The sequence below is a fragment of the Maylandia zebra genome, linkage group LG9 (genome assembly GCF_041146795.1).
Source record: "Maylandia zebra isolate NMK-2024a linkage group LG9, Mzebra_GT3a, whole genome shotgun sequence".
Classification (NCBI taxonomy): domain Eukaryota; kingdom Metazoa; phylum Chordata; class Actinopteri; order Cichliformes; family Cichlidae; genus Maylandia; species Maylandia zebra.
Genome location: NC_135175.1, coordinates 19588825 through 19607076, shown reverse-complemented (window position 1 = coordinate 19607076; position 18252 = coordinate 19588825). Strand labels below are relative to the sequence as shown.

The window sequence follows — 18252 nt, the reverse complement described above, 5'->3', positions numbered from 1 at the left end:
TCCCCACAAAGCTGGTGAGTGTTTTTCATTAGAATCATAAGAAGAAGACAGACATTTTTATCTTACACTAAAATCCAAAGAAATACTGAGCTGGGCCTGAAACTCACTGTGTGACAGGAGCGACTGAGACCCATCATGCCTTAGCCCTTCATGTGTTATGAAAACCCTACTTTGTTCCTATGGCAACTGGCAGTGTGTATTGAGAAGACAGATTATGTATAAGGCATGTTTACAGAAAACAATAAATTCCAGCATGCTTATATCAAGAGGCAGGCTTTCCCTAAAAGGCTGGTTTTCTGATGAATTGGTTGAGGGGCCACATAAACTAGCCAAAGATGGAACTAGAAGAGAATAAAAGACTTTTAAATGTTAGCCTAATGCATCTGCCAAGTTAGCATATAGCTGGCAGGCCTGTCACAAACAACATGAAACCGACCTCTACAGAAAAAAAACAATGTTATGGACTCCAATTGCAAGCACATACATGAGCAAAAGCCAAACACACAGTAGGTGACGTAATAAGCAAACATAGAATAGCCTTACACACAACATAAAAGCAGCATGACACAATGTTTTCCAAAGGGAAGGGATTTCTATGTCTCTGTTTATCCCTATCTGTATATGTATAGTATACCGTCATGGTAAAAAGAAAGTACACCCTCCTTCATTTCTAAGGTTTTATGTGTCAGGACATAATAAAAAACATTGTCTGGTCTTTACAAGTTAAAGTTGGGTAAATACTTCAGCTGAACAACAACATGCACTGCACTTTGACATTATTTGACAAAAAACTAAGCTAAAATGCAGCTGTAGGTGAAAAACTAAGCACACCTTTACTGCTTCAATAGAAATTATGGTAAGCAGATGCAAGGTGCTGCTAGATCAGACAGTGCAATGCTTAGAGAAATTGCAAAAGACCCAGGAACTAGATCTTAGACTTTACAGGCCTCATTGAGCTTGTTAAATGTTAAAGATAAGTATGGCTTGCTTAGGAGGGTTGCCAGGAAAAAGCCTCTTTTCTCTAAAAAGAAGCAGCACGGCTAAGGTTGGTAAAGTTGTGTCTGAAGAAACTACAAAATGTCTTTTGAAAAGATGAGACCAAAGTAGAAATGTCTGGCCACTCTGGGCATAAATCATGCAACCACAGCAAATCTGCATTAACACCTCACACCAACGGTAAATAAATAATAATAAGATAATTTTTATTAGTGAAAACCTCAGATCTGTGTGCTTTTTTCCCATGCCTGTATATTGCACCGATACTTGGTGGATAAGTACAACACTAGAATGTAATTTGGTTAAAATGTGAACACTGTAAATGTTTTGCTTAGTCACAAACTTCCTTAAAATGAAGCTTTTCATAAAATAAAGAACACAATTAAAAGCATTGTCTGGTATAGCCAAACTAAATAAGTCTATCAGTGTTAACTTTTATGCAGCTGCACAATACAAAGGCTATAATCTGTTATTCGTTATCAACGCTTTGATCTTGCCCATTAAATGAAAGTGAGGACTTATCTGTGGGCACGTTTTTATGAGCAAACTCACACATTTTTACAGCATGGCAAACAGACAGTAAACACCAAGACTGTGCTGTGTTTTTATGTGTATTAAGACACAGCTAATTAGATGGTGAACAGTAAAACAGTGAGTAGAATCGTAAAACAGGGAGCAGAGACAGGTCTGAGTGAGGGATCAGGTACAAGTAACAGACGTCAGAGTCAGGACACAGCAGGCCACTGACAAATGATCGAGGTAGGGTTTCTCATTTGTGCTGTCTTCTCTGTGGTGAAAATGTAAATAACAGACTTTCTTATGTAAAAAAGACCCCTCCACCCCCTTCACCAAGTACCCCTATCCCTCTATTCTTCTACTCCTGTCTTCTCCTGTGCAGTGGTTGGTCCCATGAAGCAGGGGTCAAGGTACTAATGGAGGACCTTGTGGCCTTGTGTGCCTCTGGAAACACTTCCCCCCCTCCACCACCACCAGCAACACTCTCTGCTCACTTATAAATCAAGTAGGCTTCATTGAGAGTGTCAGGGTCCTCTGATGTCCTAGCTATGTCTCATTTCAAAGTCCTTCTGAAAGCTCACACGGTTCCACGTTTACTCACTGGACACAAGGGAGAAGTGTACGTGGGAGTCAGTGTGAGACTCAAAGAGAGAAAGACAGACAGAGAAGCAGAGAGCAAAAAAAAAAGGGAACGAGTTTGGGTTCAGAGAGAAGGAGAGGGAAATCAGGAATAGAAGAATGGAAGGGGTCCCTGAGGGAAAGTGGGAACCAAAAAACAAAGGTTTATGTACCAACTGTGCTGAATTAAAGCTCCTATTTGAAAGCATCTCCAATAAACCACACCAGTTTGGGGAAAGCCATTAACTGCATCACTCAAACAAGATGCGTGCATATATGTGCATGTGGGCATTTGCAAATGAAATAGATAAAACAACTTCCTCTACTGAACACACACAGTTTACAATGCACTTATAGAACTGCAATCAAAACATAATTCCCTCCCTTGTGGTAAATCGAGGTGTACATTCTGCAGAAGTACATGCAATCGCTGAGATAATAACACTGCGGTTTCCTTTAGTGGAAGTAATCACAGCAAAACACAGATGAGTAACATATGGATTTAAAATATTTTTTTCTGGACTGCAGCTTATTGTTGTAGTAAGCATTCATATACATCATAAAAGGAAACAATGAAATAATATAGTTTATAAAGAGACACACATTTGTAAAGCGAGCATATAAGAACGCCTTTGATCAAACTTTAAAACTAATCAACAAAAAGATTACAATTAGCACTTTCTTTCATAATGGGCTAAACTGTTTGAGGTATGGAGTCTACTCCTTAAAAAACATAATTCTCCAGTCACACAGTCCTACAGACCAGTTGCAACCGCCTGGCAACCACCAGTCACTACAGAAAAATTAGCATTCCCTAACTGGTTGCTCGTGGTTGCTGAAGCCTCATTCACAGAGCTGTCACTAACCCCTTGGTAACCAGCAGTTATGCCTTATCCCTTGAGGTCACGCTTGCCATCTCTCCCCTTTTACCAGCCATATAAGCAACCCAATAATATAATTGAAAGGAGAAATTAGCTACTTCTTCTTTGCATCTTATATATTTCACTGGAAAAGCACAAGTTAAAAGCTCTAGCATCAACTCTCTGGATAACGCAGATCTGTAATTCATCACTGAATAGTGCTTCATCAAATCACAGTCAATGACTGTTTCTCTTTGGCCCACTAAAACCTTTTTTTCTTCTGTTGTTAGCACTGTTTTTGTCACAGGCACTGACTCCTGTTTCTGACCATTTGCTTTTCATTTCTTTTGTTGTGCAATTTTCCATTTTCAGGACATATTGCTTTGAGTTTTCTGTCCAGATGCTTTGAGATCTTCCTTTCGTAATCTTCCCGTTTTGCCTGTACCATGTTTTAGACACAGCTGACTGGGAACAACCAGCATCTCTTGCCACACTCTGCTGGGTTTCCATCTTAAAAGAGTTGTACAACCCTTTGAGCGTTTCAGCTGACAGCTCTCTTGTTGGGGCTGTTCTTCCATTAAATCGATCAGGTGCAACAGCTTCTTAAGATATGCAAACACACACTTTTAACATCGGACTATTTTGCATATTAAGCTTTGATTTAAAAAAAAATTTCCTCTTAAAAAATGCCATAAATTAAAATCATTTAAAAAAATTGAGTTATGCTTCAATAAGCCAGACTGTTCAGCAATTAAATAACATTTTCTATCATATCTCTGAACATCCTCCAAGCATAGTACACTATCTGAAGTAGTCATTTCTAACATATAGCACACAACAGGATATAGTTCACTTCATGTTGCTAGAAAAACGAACAATTAAATGTGTAGTCTCCCGAGGGGTCCAACAGACATCACAAAGATGATACATGAGAGTATCAAACTGACATTTTCTTTCTCACATGCAGCTACATTGTGTGACCTCTAGTGAAGTCCAGAGCTGCATTGCATGTGTGAAAATGTCTTTATATAACCAGAGTCAGTGATTAACCTAGCTTAGTAAAAACAAACAAACACTGGAATATGGGGAATCAATGCTCTTCACACGTAATAAAAATTACCTAGTAGCATCTCTAGAGCAGAAAAGCAATTTCAAGGAGATGACATGTCTGTGGGAAATTTAAGGTCCCTGCCATCATGCAATCATACAGCGCTATCCATAAAAAGGAAGCTTTAACAATTTAATTATGATATAAGTTGTTAATGAGTGAGATTAAGAAATGATGGTAGATGGGGTTTTTTATCTTTAATCTCAGTCCCCATAAAATCAATAAAAGCTGCTGTATATATGTAATTCATTGCCCTGCAATTATGTTCCTTTACATATGCATACACAAAGACATATAAGCTTTTCCCCAGCAAAAGCCTAAAGAAAGGGGTTTTCACCTAACGCTAACATGTTCCCATGCAGTCCCCCAAAATCCCAAGTGCATAATGCTGGATGTGGATGACACTGTGCTTGATTGGTTGACAACTAGACTGGAAAAGGAAAGAGTGCTACAGCGGATTTTAATGGAGAAAAAACTGTGTGAAAAAAAGCACAACAAAACATCCAAAAAAGAAAAAATACAGCATGAAAAGCCCAGACAGTGGCTGCAGTGTTGCATGCTGCATGTTCCATTGTTTTTAACACCCAGCTCAACTTCAGCTCTTTGAATGTTATAACTCCGCTCTACTCAGCAACTGGCTGATGGCTTGACAGCAGCACGAGCAAGACTAGCCCAAAGACTGGTACCACAGACTTTGTACACTGCCTCCATCGACTCTACAGGTATTTGGACCATTCACGGACTGCCAACGCTCTACCACAGCTGACAGCAGTCTTTGTTTTGCTCTTGGTGTAGCAACACATGAACCAGGTCAACCTGGAAGGTTTCTCTAACTAGAGCCTGTTATAGGCAAGAAGCTTTCCAGCTCGCAGACGCTCTTTAGAGCAGGCAGTGATAGGAAAAGACAGCAACTACACTTTCAAAACAAGAACATAGCAGTTGTCTACAAGCAAATCGTGTCATTATCTCCAGCAAATAAAAGAATGACAAAATAAAATCATAAAAAAAAGCCCTGTAGGGGAGCAGTGTGTATTCAGTAATGTCGGTAATGTTTATGGCTCTATAATTGCCTAATCTGACACAGTGACAAACATATTAACCAAAGATATCTTGTAGTCTCAGCCCTTTCAATATTGGACAGCAGTTGTGCCCGTTACCCATTATTTGTGACTTTCAAACAATTCAGTATAGAGTCATTTGAATTACCAGTAGATCAGAATCACATTAGTATTTGATCAATCAGATATTTAACTTGGTGCAGGATGCAGAGCATATGATAGAAGTCATATTGAAGAGAAAAGAGGAGGCACATTGGTTGCTAAGATGTGCAAAATAGGGGCTCATCAGCCTTAACAAAAAAGAGCGAATGCCCATGTTTCACTTGCCACTGTAGCCTCTTCCGCTCACATTTATGTAGTGACAGTGTGGTTTGCTTAATCTTTCCTTATCTCCTTTAAATGCAAAGGGCTGGGCTGAATTTGCATATAAAACAGAACACAAGTTGTCACTTGTGACTTTATTTACAGAGGAGATTTAGTAGATCACGAAGATACTGTTAGGAGGCGGGCAGGCACACACACACACACACACGCACACACACACACACACACACACACACACACACACACACACAGAAAGTGTTAAACCACAGGGGTAAGTGACACCTTAATTGTAAGTGGTGTTAACCTCCTATGGGACTGTTGTTTTGAGTGTTTCAAAATGTCTGTTGCTAGAGGCCTGAGAATTTGTTCACATCGGGATGAGGGGGAGGTGGCTGTGGTGGTGGGACTCAGACAGACAGAATAACATTCCCCAATTGCTACGGTCATTTCCATAACTCAGTACACATCCAGACACACTGATCACCGCTAGAGGTTTAGTTATTTGCAGCTGAACACTTAAGTAGATTGGATAAAACAAATCACTGGTAATTCTGTATAAGGCAGGAGGAACCTCGACTTCTGCTCCCCCCCCAAGAAGCTGTCAACAAAACCTGAATGCCAGTAATTTCGGTAAATAATGACACAGTATTCAGTGGGAATCAAAAACAACCGTTGCAAACAAATAGGGTGTACGCATCTCGGAGATCAGATTTCATCTGGTGGTGGTAGACTCTACCACCATTCTGGCATCGTTGTATTTTTACTCAGTTGTATATAGCATTCGTATTCTATTTTTATCTTATTGTATATTTTTATTCTATTTTATTCTACTGTATATAGTATATTATTTTATTCTATTCTGTACAGCTGTGTACTGTATTTATTCTTATTGTATTCTAATTTTTGCGTCATAACTTTTGCACTGTCCACTTCCTGCTGTGACAAAACAAATTTCCCACGTGTGGGACTAATAAAGGTTATCTTATCTTATCTTATCTTATCTTATCTTATCTTATCAAGTCAGGAAAGCAACAAAGAGCATAATTACAACTCATAATACAGGTCATTGTGCAGCATGTGTGTTTGTCTATGTGTGTGTGTGATTGTATTTATGCTTGTGAGATAGACATGTATGCCTGCAATTACTGTCAGGGTGTGATATGGTTTTGGAGCAGTCCTGCGATGATTAATTCTTTTTTTCTTTAAGTCTTTTTAACCACAAGAAGTGTCGTTCCATATCAAGTCAAAGGATTTTATTTTAAATCCAGAGATTTTCCTTGAACAATAGGAGTTTGGTATATTTTGCAACTTTCCAAGGACAGGATGAGACTGACAGTTTCAATGTTGGTTTGTGTTTTATCTATGTCGTAAGACATTGGCCTGGATGGCAGTGGATGAAGAGATTAGGATGATTAATGCACATCACTGTCACAACTGTGCACCAAATGGATTATTTCCAAAGAGCTCAAATAGACAGAGGAAGGCTGAAGCTCTGAAAATGTCTTCTTGGCATCACTCTACTGCTGTGTGGCTTGTATATTAGGTCAACAAAGCATAAGTGGATTCGGTGAAACAGCTTGCATAACACAGATTATTAAACAGAGGAGAAATATTAACCTTTGAGGAGTAAAACATCACTGTGCTGCCATTAGAAAAAGGTGATGTCCCCACAGATGACACATCTCACACATTGTTACTGAAAGATTGCAGAGCAGAGGAAAAGATTAAATGCATGGTCCTTATCTTGGGGACCTTTTCAGCAAAGCGAGCTATCACTCAGTATCAAATGACATGAAGCTAATGAGCAAAAGACGCTACAAAGAGCAGTGGGTAGCCCAGCTCTCCTTTACCTCCCACAGAGGTGCCGAGTGAAAGAAGGTGCGACTGCTTTACAAACCTTTATCCGCACCTAATTTGTGTGCGTGAGAAATCACGCGCAAAACCTGACGCCCCTGAAGGCTGCAAAGTCACTGCCAAAACATCTTGCTCCTCTCACCGTGAATGTGATAATGAATCCGGCACCTTTGCTTGTTCTAAAGTAGTCACACTGGTCTGGGAGAACAATTCATTTCAATAAAAACATAAATTATTCTTTTTGACAGAATTTTGATTAAAAAGGTTATTTGCGCAAAAAAAGCCAATATATGACAGAATGACAAATCGGCTAAGAGAAAGGATCTCACTCTTAACGTTATTTGCTCTCAAAGTGTATTATATCTCCAAAACTCCAGTTTCAGAGACACTCCAAGCAATGGAACGTAATCCAGATTGGCAGGCACAGTAACACTATCTGCGAGCGAAAATTGCACTAATGCCTTTATGTGAGTGTCTAAAAATTGTACTAAAACGTGTCAAATTACTTTGTAGCTCATACCTTACTAACACGTGCTGACAGCCTGAAACGCAGGCCTTTTTAATTTTAGTTTTGGAACAGAAGTTATCATATGTTTTGCTAGCACTTGTGGGTAAACTGTGTTTCTGGACGTGCAGTCATCCATAAATGTGTTATTACTAGTACATATTAATTATTCAATTCAATTTTATATAGTGTCAAATCACAATAGTTGCCTCGAGATGCTTTGTATTTGCAAAGGTAAAAACCCTACGATAACACAGACGGCTCCTTTTTAGCAAGCACTTGGTGAAACCAGAACCAGGCTCATATATTCCCAAAGCATGGATGACGGTTAGTTCAGTGATGGTCACTAGGAAAACACTCAAATTCCCGGATAGGCTATGTAACGAAGGGCATCTGGCGTAAAAAATTGGCCAAATCAAATGCATCTGCTGTGGCGACCCCTTGTGGATAAGTGAATAGCTAACAGATTTTGTGGTTAGCACTATTGCCTCACAGCAAGATGGTTCTTGGTTCTAACCCTGAGTGGGGTGTTCTGTGTGGGCAGCCCAAAGACATTGGTGTTAGGTGAAATAGCGATTTTAAACTGGCTGTGGACATGAGGTAGATAAAATGTTTTAAAACATATAGTACAAATATGGTCTCTATTACTAGAAAATTGCTCTATTAATGGCAGTCCATTCTTTTTACTTAGATTACTTTGAAGTGAAAATCTGATTGGCCCGAGGACCATAGTGCAGCTTTTTGAGTACATTCTTCTCCACTGTAGTGGAACAAAAACAATTTGCTAAATAATGGACTAATCAATTGACCAAAAAAAAAAAAAATCAAAAATCAAAACAGATTAGCTTGTTTTGGCAAATCTGTGGGATGCACAATCGAATTGGAATCCGGGGAGTTGATTTGATTTGATTTGATATACCTTTATTAGTCCCACAAGGGGAAATGGGTCTAAGCCATTGCCTTGGGGCCATTTTCCAAGCCAATACAGAGCAGCTTTGTGGTTTGGTGTGTGTCTGGGGGAGCTTGAACTACAATGTTTACATTGGTGGTACGTGTCAAGGTCTCCCAGCAAAATCTTCCATGTTAAAAAGACTTATCACACATTAACTGTTGTGGCAAATGAGTTTGTAAATGATACAAGTCTACTGGAGCAGACTTGTATTGTTTACACATACATACAACTTTCTCACATAATGTCTAGAAAGATTCAAGGTTATAGTGCATGTGTGAAAATGGCTGATGTCTACCCTTAAAAGCTTTGCTAATGTTCCAAGAGGCCACTAGGAGATATCAACAAGTCCCCTAATGGGCAAGTTCATGTTTATTCCTACTGGCGTTCTCTAGGTAGCGAAAAAAGACACTTGTATCTCCCATTTTCTCATTCCTTGCCTCAACAGTCTTTTGTTTGCCCAGTTAATCAGTTTCTCTGCAGTTCTTCTCTAGCCTTTCCCTCTTAATCATTTACACCTTCCTCTTCCTCCTCCATCATTCTTTCACTGCTCTTCTCTCTTCCCATCACACTCTAATCTCCTGGTCTGAAAGGTGTTTCCTGAGGAGGGCAAGTGGGAAGACAGGCAGGAATGATGGATCGCTCTATAGATACTTCGCTTTGTCTCTCTCTGGGGTAGGGAAAGGGTGGTGATGGGTAAGGGGATAATCATGGTTTGGATACGTCTGACAGTGTGAATGTAAGGTATGAGCTTTTCCTTAGCAGGATTTAGGTTCTGCAGAACCTTTAGAGGAACCTACGGGCACCACCTGTAGTAATCTCTAAATGTTCAGGTAGCTTCTGGGTGAGGGTTGTATTGCTTGATGTTGGTGACTGCTAAGACAGGTAATTTTTCTATAAACCAGCAACTGCAATAAGTTTATTTTCCACTTGCTGTTTTTGGCTAGGCACAACAATGTAGAGCTTAAGACTAAACAAAGTCCAGGTCTCATTATGTACTATATAAAGAAAAAGACATCCAACCCAAATATGCAATAGTGGTCTGCAGTGACTCGCAATAACGTAGTGTAAACAATACTTGCATTTCTAGCTGATGAGTTCTTCAACTGACCCAGTTAACAGAAGCAACAGACCAATTCTCCTGCAAGCCAAATTTTTGGATCATTACACTCAGCCGTGACTTGATATCAGCCAAATATTTATGGTGTCATTTATTTTGTTCTGAAATGACCCAAATTTTGTGTCAGGATGTTGTTTGCCAGAAAAAGCGACAAAAACACAATCGAACCAGGGTCTTCCTGGCTCAGAAACTGGTCCTTGATGGGCGACTGGCATGTAAGTATAGAATCAGGGCAGGACACTGTGTTACTCCAGCTGATTGAAATTTATCTATCTTCCTGTCATTTTTGATCACGTCACAAGTGAAACCACAACTAAAAATCTCCTTTTCTTTAGTTCCACCAAAAAAAACCTCCATGCAGGCAATCAGTTACTATACACATTTAATACGTTTAATTAAAAACTGTCTCCAGTCCTCATTCAGGTGATTGGTGTTTCGATGTCTGAGTGACAGACCAGTGTGCCCTGTGTTCTCCACATTCAGTGATTTAGGATATGTCCAGGTGCTGGTTTTGGTTACAAAACACTGGCACATAAAGAGGAGACAGCTAAGACAGATAAGCAGGGAGAAGAAGCTGTTCAACAGCTGCCAGCCTGGTTGGGTAACACTCCAGAGGACCCCCTGAGAGGAGCACAGCTTGGGGTAACGTCTGCACTGCAGTCAGGGAGGAAGACTTCAAACACAAGGCTTGTACAACCTCTGGCCCCCTGCAGCTCCCTCTCCTGCTGTTCCCCTGAGCTCCACGGGGGATCTCTGAAGACCATGCCAGCAGTTATCCTACTATCTTCCACTATACTTCGTTACTTTCAGCTTTTTTCTCCTAACTTAAACACAGTAAACATGGGTTTATAATAGTGATTACCAGCCCTTAAATGCAACCAAGAAACTATCCACTAGCACTGTAGTAAGTGTTGTATTCACTGCCTTAAAAGGCAACTTCCTTTTTAACTATATACATTTTAAAAATATAAATCAAAGTAGAGGTTTCAGGCATCTGCAGTGGTCATGCTGTAGCCTATTCCATACTCACTTGGGTCAAACATGAATCCAAGCCTTTTCAACACATTTCATGTAAACAAAGACAGGAATGTGTGTAACATTTAGAGTCCCTAAACGGGCTCCTTATAGCTCTGCCCTTTCATCCTTTGTTCCAATATCATTGCTCTGCCAGAGCACGATCAGATTCCCAGTCAATTTTACCAGAACTGTTACATTTTCTGTGGTATAAACGAACAAAAATGGTCAAGAGAGCAAGAAAACAGTGTTTACCTACTGTAACCCTGGCGTGGAATGAATTGGGAATAAAAGCACTGGCTCAGCAAATAATGAACCACTTATGCAAAACTTTGCATCACAGCTTCATGATAAATTGTTAAGGAATACCTGGAAAAACTGGTACAACTTAATAACCAAACAAATCCAGAAAAAAGTGGCCCTCATTACCTGAAAGAATGTCTGCAACACATTTTAATCCTAACAGATTATAGTCAATGTGTCACATCAAAGCAGCCAAAAAGTGCCTTTGCTGCAGGAAACCCAAGCAGTCACAGCTGACAATCTGGGAGACAGGGCTCCTGGGACCTAGGGTGGCTCAGCTGAGGACATTACTGCACGCAAAGCAATCCCACACACAACCAAATGCACATAGACACACACAAGAGTCTGGTGGCAGACAACAGTCACCCTGTCATCTTCGATTGCAGGCCACTCATGTTGGACCAGCGACACCTTACACTCAGACCAGAGGGCCTCGGCCCCCCTGGTGTCCCACTGCCGCCACAGAGGGACTGCCAGAAGAGTTAGTTCAGCTCTGAAGAACAAACACAGGAATCAGCCTGTCCAGAAAGCATGTAGTCCTATCAAAAATATGTCTAAATACAGTATGTTATGGAGCCTGTTATTTGTTTTTGGAAGTGAGATAAAAGCTGTTTGAATGTGAATTTAACCAAGCAAATCTAATTTAACTAAAATGAATTAATACAGTATAAAACCACAACACAACAACAGTCTCCTCACAGTGCTTTTTTGATCATGTAAAGACTATAGAACAATAAAGAGAAACCCCAACAATCCAATGACCCCCTGTGAGCAAGCACTTGGCAACAGTAGGAAGGAAAAACTCCCTTTTAACAGGAAGCAACCTTTTTCAGAAACAGGCTCACGAAGGGGCACCTATCTCCTACAACTGGCTGGGAGTGAGAAAGGACAAAAGACACACTAAGGAAGAGAGAGGGATTAAAATTACCTAATGATTAAATGCAGAGTGGTGAACAAACACAGAGAGTGAAAAGAGGTGAGAGAAGAAGAAACAGTGCATCATGGGAAGCCCCCAGCAGCCTAGGCTATTACAGAGTAACTAAGGGAGGGTTCAGGATCACCTGATACACCTGATCTTAATAACATGTTAATTATCCTTGCTTTTATGTGACTTAGAAAACAGGGTTATGGTACTTTTAAAAGAATACATTATATCTGATTTCTCAGCTCATGTGTGCCTAAGCTGTTCCTCCATATTAAATAAAGGAATCTATCATTAAACCCTAATCACTAATCTTCCTTTTATTTAACACCTCATTTATGGACATGCGCTTGTTCAAAAACCTAAGTAAAGCCTGAAATGCCAGAACCATGCAAACACAAATAGAAAATGAGTACTATGGGGTTTTTTCAACTCTATTTTGTGTTTGCAAACTCCTTCATAACTGTACTCTGTATCATGCATATCTTTCCTTTAACATCATGGGCAGAGAAGTATGGAGAGGATTTCCTCTGGCTGTGGATCTTTATCAGTTACTCTGGCCTAGTAGACATAAACCTCCACCAGAGTGCGGATAACACTGCAGGAAATTCCCAGCGAGATCATAAATTGAGTCACCGCATGTCACTGTGGTAATTTTGTGTGTGCAGCAACAGAGAGAGGCTCCAGGAAAAGTTTTTTATCAGGTCTCACTCACTCACTTAGTAATTGGCAAATCAATCTGAATTTATGAAAGCGCATGACTAAAATGAACTAGGAGACCTTTTACAATAACTTATAAGTAAGTCAGGTGCAGCCACTAAGTCACATGCACGTTTACAGGAACTGACTAATTGGCTCTTTCAGCTTTTCTGCTTCAATTGTAACAGGGCTTCAACAAGAAACACATGTGACGTCATCATTTTGCTTTAACTAACATTTAAATAATTTGACGTCATTGATGTAAGCATGGAACTGTGAGTCCATAAAAACAGGATGACTGAGGGAACAAATATAGTTGTTGTGTTGCTGATTGTTGCATTGCCTTACTGTTTTTTTTTTTAAGTGCTGTCTCAGCATTGAGTCTTGCCTAGTAGTACTTCAGGGGCGCTCAGAGCTACTTATCCTGGAATTTATACTTTTTCCCACCACGGAAACAGCCCATAAAGAGGTCATACAGGGATAGCTTCCATGGTTGGAACATGTAAAAAAGGAGCATGACACCCTAATATGACCTGCTAGTTCCTGTGATGGAAAATGGTCTATGGTAAAGCCATCCAAATGTGTGATGCCTTCAGAATTGTTAAAGTGTTGTGGACTGAAGGGCTGCTGGGGGTAACCCCTTATTGTTAGGTGCTCCCTTTGTGGTCATACTCTTCACTGTACTGAGAAGAGGAAAAGAAAGGCTTTCTCTAACAGTCGGTCATGCCCCAGTGCTCCTGGCAACAACAGGTCCCAAGGACGCAGACCTGCCTGGCCTATATTGGCTTGGCTCTCAGTTAGCGGTGGCGACACTATCCCCCTGTCAGCTGGCCCAATCGGGGCCGACCAGGCCCTTTATTAAAGCTTTGAAGACTGCTGAACAAAGAGGCGTCCTATGTTTAGATGATAGATTGTAAGCAACTGGTTTTCTGCTTGGGCAACACAAGACAAAGAACCTCCTTCTGAATGCAGTGAGTATGCGAAAGAGAGTGAGCGAGAAAACTAGAGAGGGAGGGAGGGAGAGAGAATGACAGGGTCTGCCATAAGTTTAATCAGATTTGTGGATGAGGATTATTTTTGATGGATAGAAAAACTAAAGCTGTCGGGAAGAAATGCAGTGAGTGAATATTAACACGGGTGGGTCTAACACCCTGGTGATTAATAATAAAAGCAGAGATTCTCTGTTAATTAGAGGATGAGACCTGTCAAAGTCTCACAATACGTCCTATATAGTACACCATATACAGCATACGGTACACTTGACTGCACCAGGAAAGGAAGCCCATCTGATAACATAGTGGGACAGTTGCAGTTTATTTTTTATTATTATTGCAAAAAATAATAGAAAATCAAGATTAGCTAATGATATTTACAGTTTAATATGTACTCAACTTCTTGATCCGATTTTTGGATGGATAAAGTCTTTGATTTAACTGTCAAATGTCTTTAATAAGATACTTGATTATTACAAGTATCTGTTTATAATATTTGATATGTTATCTTTGACAAGCATGACTATCAGTATTAGATTCAACTGGAAAAACCAACTTGATTGTACTGATTCTGTAGCACTGCTAACCAGCGAACTAACTATAAAATATCATTATTTCATTTCTTGCTATTTCATATTTCTGTGAAATGTTTTTACAATTGTCAAATTAATTCTTACATTGGAAAAAACTTTTTTTTTTTTTTTGGTCAGGTCACTGTAACCATTACCAATGACCACCAGATTTAAAAATCAGTTTGTCCATGAGTCCAAGTACACATTTTTGCCAGATGTAGTGTCATTTGTAATGAACACTCTGCAGGTGTCTTAGATATCCCCTTCACAAGGGGTAGACTTGAGATCACAGTGACCTTGGACTTTGACCACCAAAATCTATTCAGCCCTGACTTTAGTCCAAGTGACCATCTGAGCCAAATGTGACTAAAATACATCAAGGCCATCCAAGAGATATCATGTTCACCAGATTTGGATGGACAGGCAACCAAAAGCATAAACGCTCGGGCCACGGCGGTCACTGTTATGGAGCCATAAAAATCCAATTTAATTGCCATGAAGGATCATTGATTACAGTCCACAGGAAGATTTGGTCAACTCAGAGCGCTTTATAAATATATAAACGTAGGAAGAAATATATTTCAGTTTTTTTAAAGTGGATATATCTATAGTCAATGTACTTGTTAAAATGTGTTATGGTAGGAAACCCCCCAGTTTGACAAAGTAAACACAAGGATCAGCACAGAAGCGTCATACTGCTGTGGATGCATCAAAATACATTTTAAGCAACTTAAAAAAGACTCAGTCGGGTGATGGGGGTATGTGGCGGGGTGTGCTCTGTAGCACTGCTGCAGGGAGGCTGACACACCAGAGCTGCATCAGCTCATCACGCCTCCCGTGCATTAAAATCTGTGCTGTGTCCTGACTGTGTTGTTGTTGTTGTTGTTGTTGTTGTTGTTGTTGGTGTGTATGTTCGGCTGCGAGCCGAAAAGCTGCAGCCATGTGTTTGTAACAGCAACCGGTTAATAAAAGAAGTATGCTAGAGAGCATGAAAACATGGCAGGGTCTGTTATGGATTTGTTACATCATGTTATCAGTCTCCTCAAAGCGACTGGACTTCTTTGACTGACATGACTTTCTCTGCAGAACACTGAAGCTGGTAGTCAATGGCCTTGATTGTTAGTTTGTTTGAAACACTGAGTTTGACTTTGATGTTTTAACACATTACACTGGACCCTTAAAAAAGTCATAAAGTAATTGACTCCAGAGGTAAACTGCTAACTTGTGCTTTAATAAAGCATGGATGTTGTGGGTTTTTTGTTTAGTGTACTTTACATTCAGTTCATTGATAACCACAAAAACAAAACAAACAAAAAAATGGGCATATTTTTTAAAAACATCCTCACTTTACTGTTATTGTATACAACTTTTACACAATACTGAATGCATCTAAGCAGACTCACCTGGTCATGGCTGGCTTGGAGGGTGCTCCCAGTGCCGTGGAAAGTCATTTGCACAGGGGAGAGAGTCAGATAGGTCACAAAATCCTTACCACTCTGCGCATCGCTGTACTGCACCTGGACAGAGGCAGGCAGATAAAGTGAGTTACCTCAGATAATGCAGGAAAAAAGAAATCAACGCAGAAAACACAAGGGAACTGAAGCATCTCAAGCTTTTAGTGGGATACAATATTTTTTGAAGTGGTTGGCTTGAGAGTAAATCTTCCATGTCTAATAGCCACCAAGGAGCATTTGTGGGCAATTATCCCACACCGTACAGAGATGGCATTAGGGGAGAATGAATGCAAGAGTGTGTATATGCAGTTGGCAGGGAAGCATCAGAGGGGTTAGTGATCACATCACTGGTGACCCCTCATCACTGAAAGGTTAACTCTGCAGGCATTCCTAAATGGTGTGCAATCAGGACTGTTATGACATGATGCTCCTCTGGGACAGCCTGCCCCTGATATCCAAGGGCTTTTGGTAATACTGCCTGCTTGTCTGCCCTACTTCTTACTAGCTCTCACTCTGCGCATGTATCTGTATTTGCATTGGTTCATCTGCGTACTAGCCTGCCCTACTTCAGTCCAAGACAGCTGCAGGCATCTGAATAAAAAGTAGGTTTCTCAATAACTGTGAGGTAACCGAAAGGAGTAAAATATCTGACTGATGCAGAAAGACAACAGGACAGAAGGAACAAGACAGTGACTTCACATTTGAGTGAGAAAAAGGGTAAAAAAAACAAGTATTCAGGTATGGAAGATTATCACTGCAACACAGCTTCAAGCTTCTGCAGTACAAAAGGGCACAAGCTTCAAACTCTCATCATATATAAGCCTAATCACACACAATCGTATGCATCACTTACATTACAGCATGTATTCTAGCAAATATTTTGATATCAGTAACTGCAAAATCTCTAAACAACAAGTGTGCAGTGAGCTTCGTCATATTTTAGTTGTCTGAGTAGAATCATTTCATGCCAATTAACAGAAAATGTGTGTTATAAGCACAAACCTGTGTGTGCTCCTCTGTGCACCAACTATCCGACTGGATCAAAGTTTCATCTTATCTAGACCTTAATTCAGTGGTTGTACAAGCTGAACGTGTGTGTGTGTGTGTGTGTGTGTGAGAGGGTATGCACACCAAAGTGGCTGTATACGATCTGTGACTGAAAGCTTCCAGAACGAGATGTGTGCCTTTCCCTCCCAGTGAGTTACGATCAGCCAGCCAGACACACTGAAGTCTGCCTAAAGACACAGACCCATCGTGACACACACACACTCACATACCCACACACCCATCATAATATATACTCACACAGAGATATGAATATGCGCACACAAAGATATGTTTGTGTGCGCTCGTCATGTTACATCCAAAACATGCACACACTTGTGGGAAAATTCATGCAAACCTGCTGATGAAGAGATGGGGCCACGGTGATAAACTGTGGAAAGCTATTTTAAATGTGTATGAATCATTAATGCAGTAAAGTGAGCCACAGAAAAAAGCATTCCCTGACAAGTTATTCTCCAATAAATTGTCTAGACTTCAACATTAAAGAGAGGAAAAGACAGAAAGGAGGGGTGAAAAAAAGAGGTACTTTTTGGGGTAAGAAAAAAAAGGTTTTGCAACAGTAATCCTATGGCACAAAGTTTGCAAATGAGCTAAAAATACTCATATTCTTGAGCAATAACCATGTGTGACTAAGTTTAGACTACACAGTTATACTTCAGCGTCTGTGTTTAACTGCCCCGTATGCTGGTGCGTTTAGGCAGGATGGAGGCCTGTGTTTAGGAACCTGTGATGTATGGTGTAATCACGCTGTCTGATCAGCGGGTACTCTGCACGGTTCGTCTGTCATAAGCTGTCAGGACTGCAGCTGAGGGTGAGGCCCTTAATGGTGCTGGAGGAAACAGGCGTTCTTTTAAAGTTGTTCACTGGAAGGAGATATACACTTATATGCATATCAGATTTCTTATAATTCACAACTTCTGCCATTGTCTGCGAGGGTACACGTGTGTATTTTTAGCTAATAGTGAGTACAAATTACAAAGTCAGTATGCTGACTTTGAACGGGCAGAGATCAGGAGCTCTCATACACAGAGTAAGGTAAGTGGCAGCTCTGTTGCCTTTGGTCATGACAAAATTATTAACTACAGGGAGTGCAGAATTATTAGGCAAATGAGTATTTTGTCCACATCATCCTCTTCATGCATGTTGTCTTACTCCAAGCTGTATAGGCTCGAAAGCCTACTACCAATTAAGCATATTAGGTGATGTGCAACTCTGTAATGAGAAGGGGTGTGGTCTAATGACATCAACACCCTATATCAGGTGTGCAGAATTATTAGGCAACGTCCTTTCCTTTGGCAAAATGGGTCAAAAGAAGGACTTGAC

The 18252-nt window shown here is 40.3% G+C and overlaps 1 protein-coding gene across 1 annotated transcript in view; it reads right to left on the bottom strand.

Moving 5' to 3' along the window:
- stau2 (staufen double-stranded RNA binding protein 2) overlaps nucleotides 1-18252 on the bottom strand; it is a 104300-nt gene that overhangs the window by 16420 nt on the left and 69628 nt on the right. Inside the window, exon 13 of the mRNA XM_004546614.2 lies at nucleotides 15814-15927. Within this exon, the coding sequence (XP_004546671.2) occupies nucleotides 15814-15927 (114 nt within the window). The remainder of the gene's footprint in view (nucleotides 1-15813; nucleotides 15928-18252) is intronic.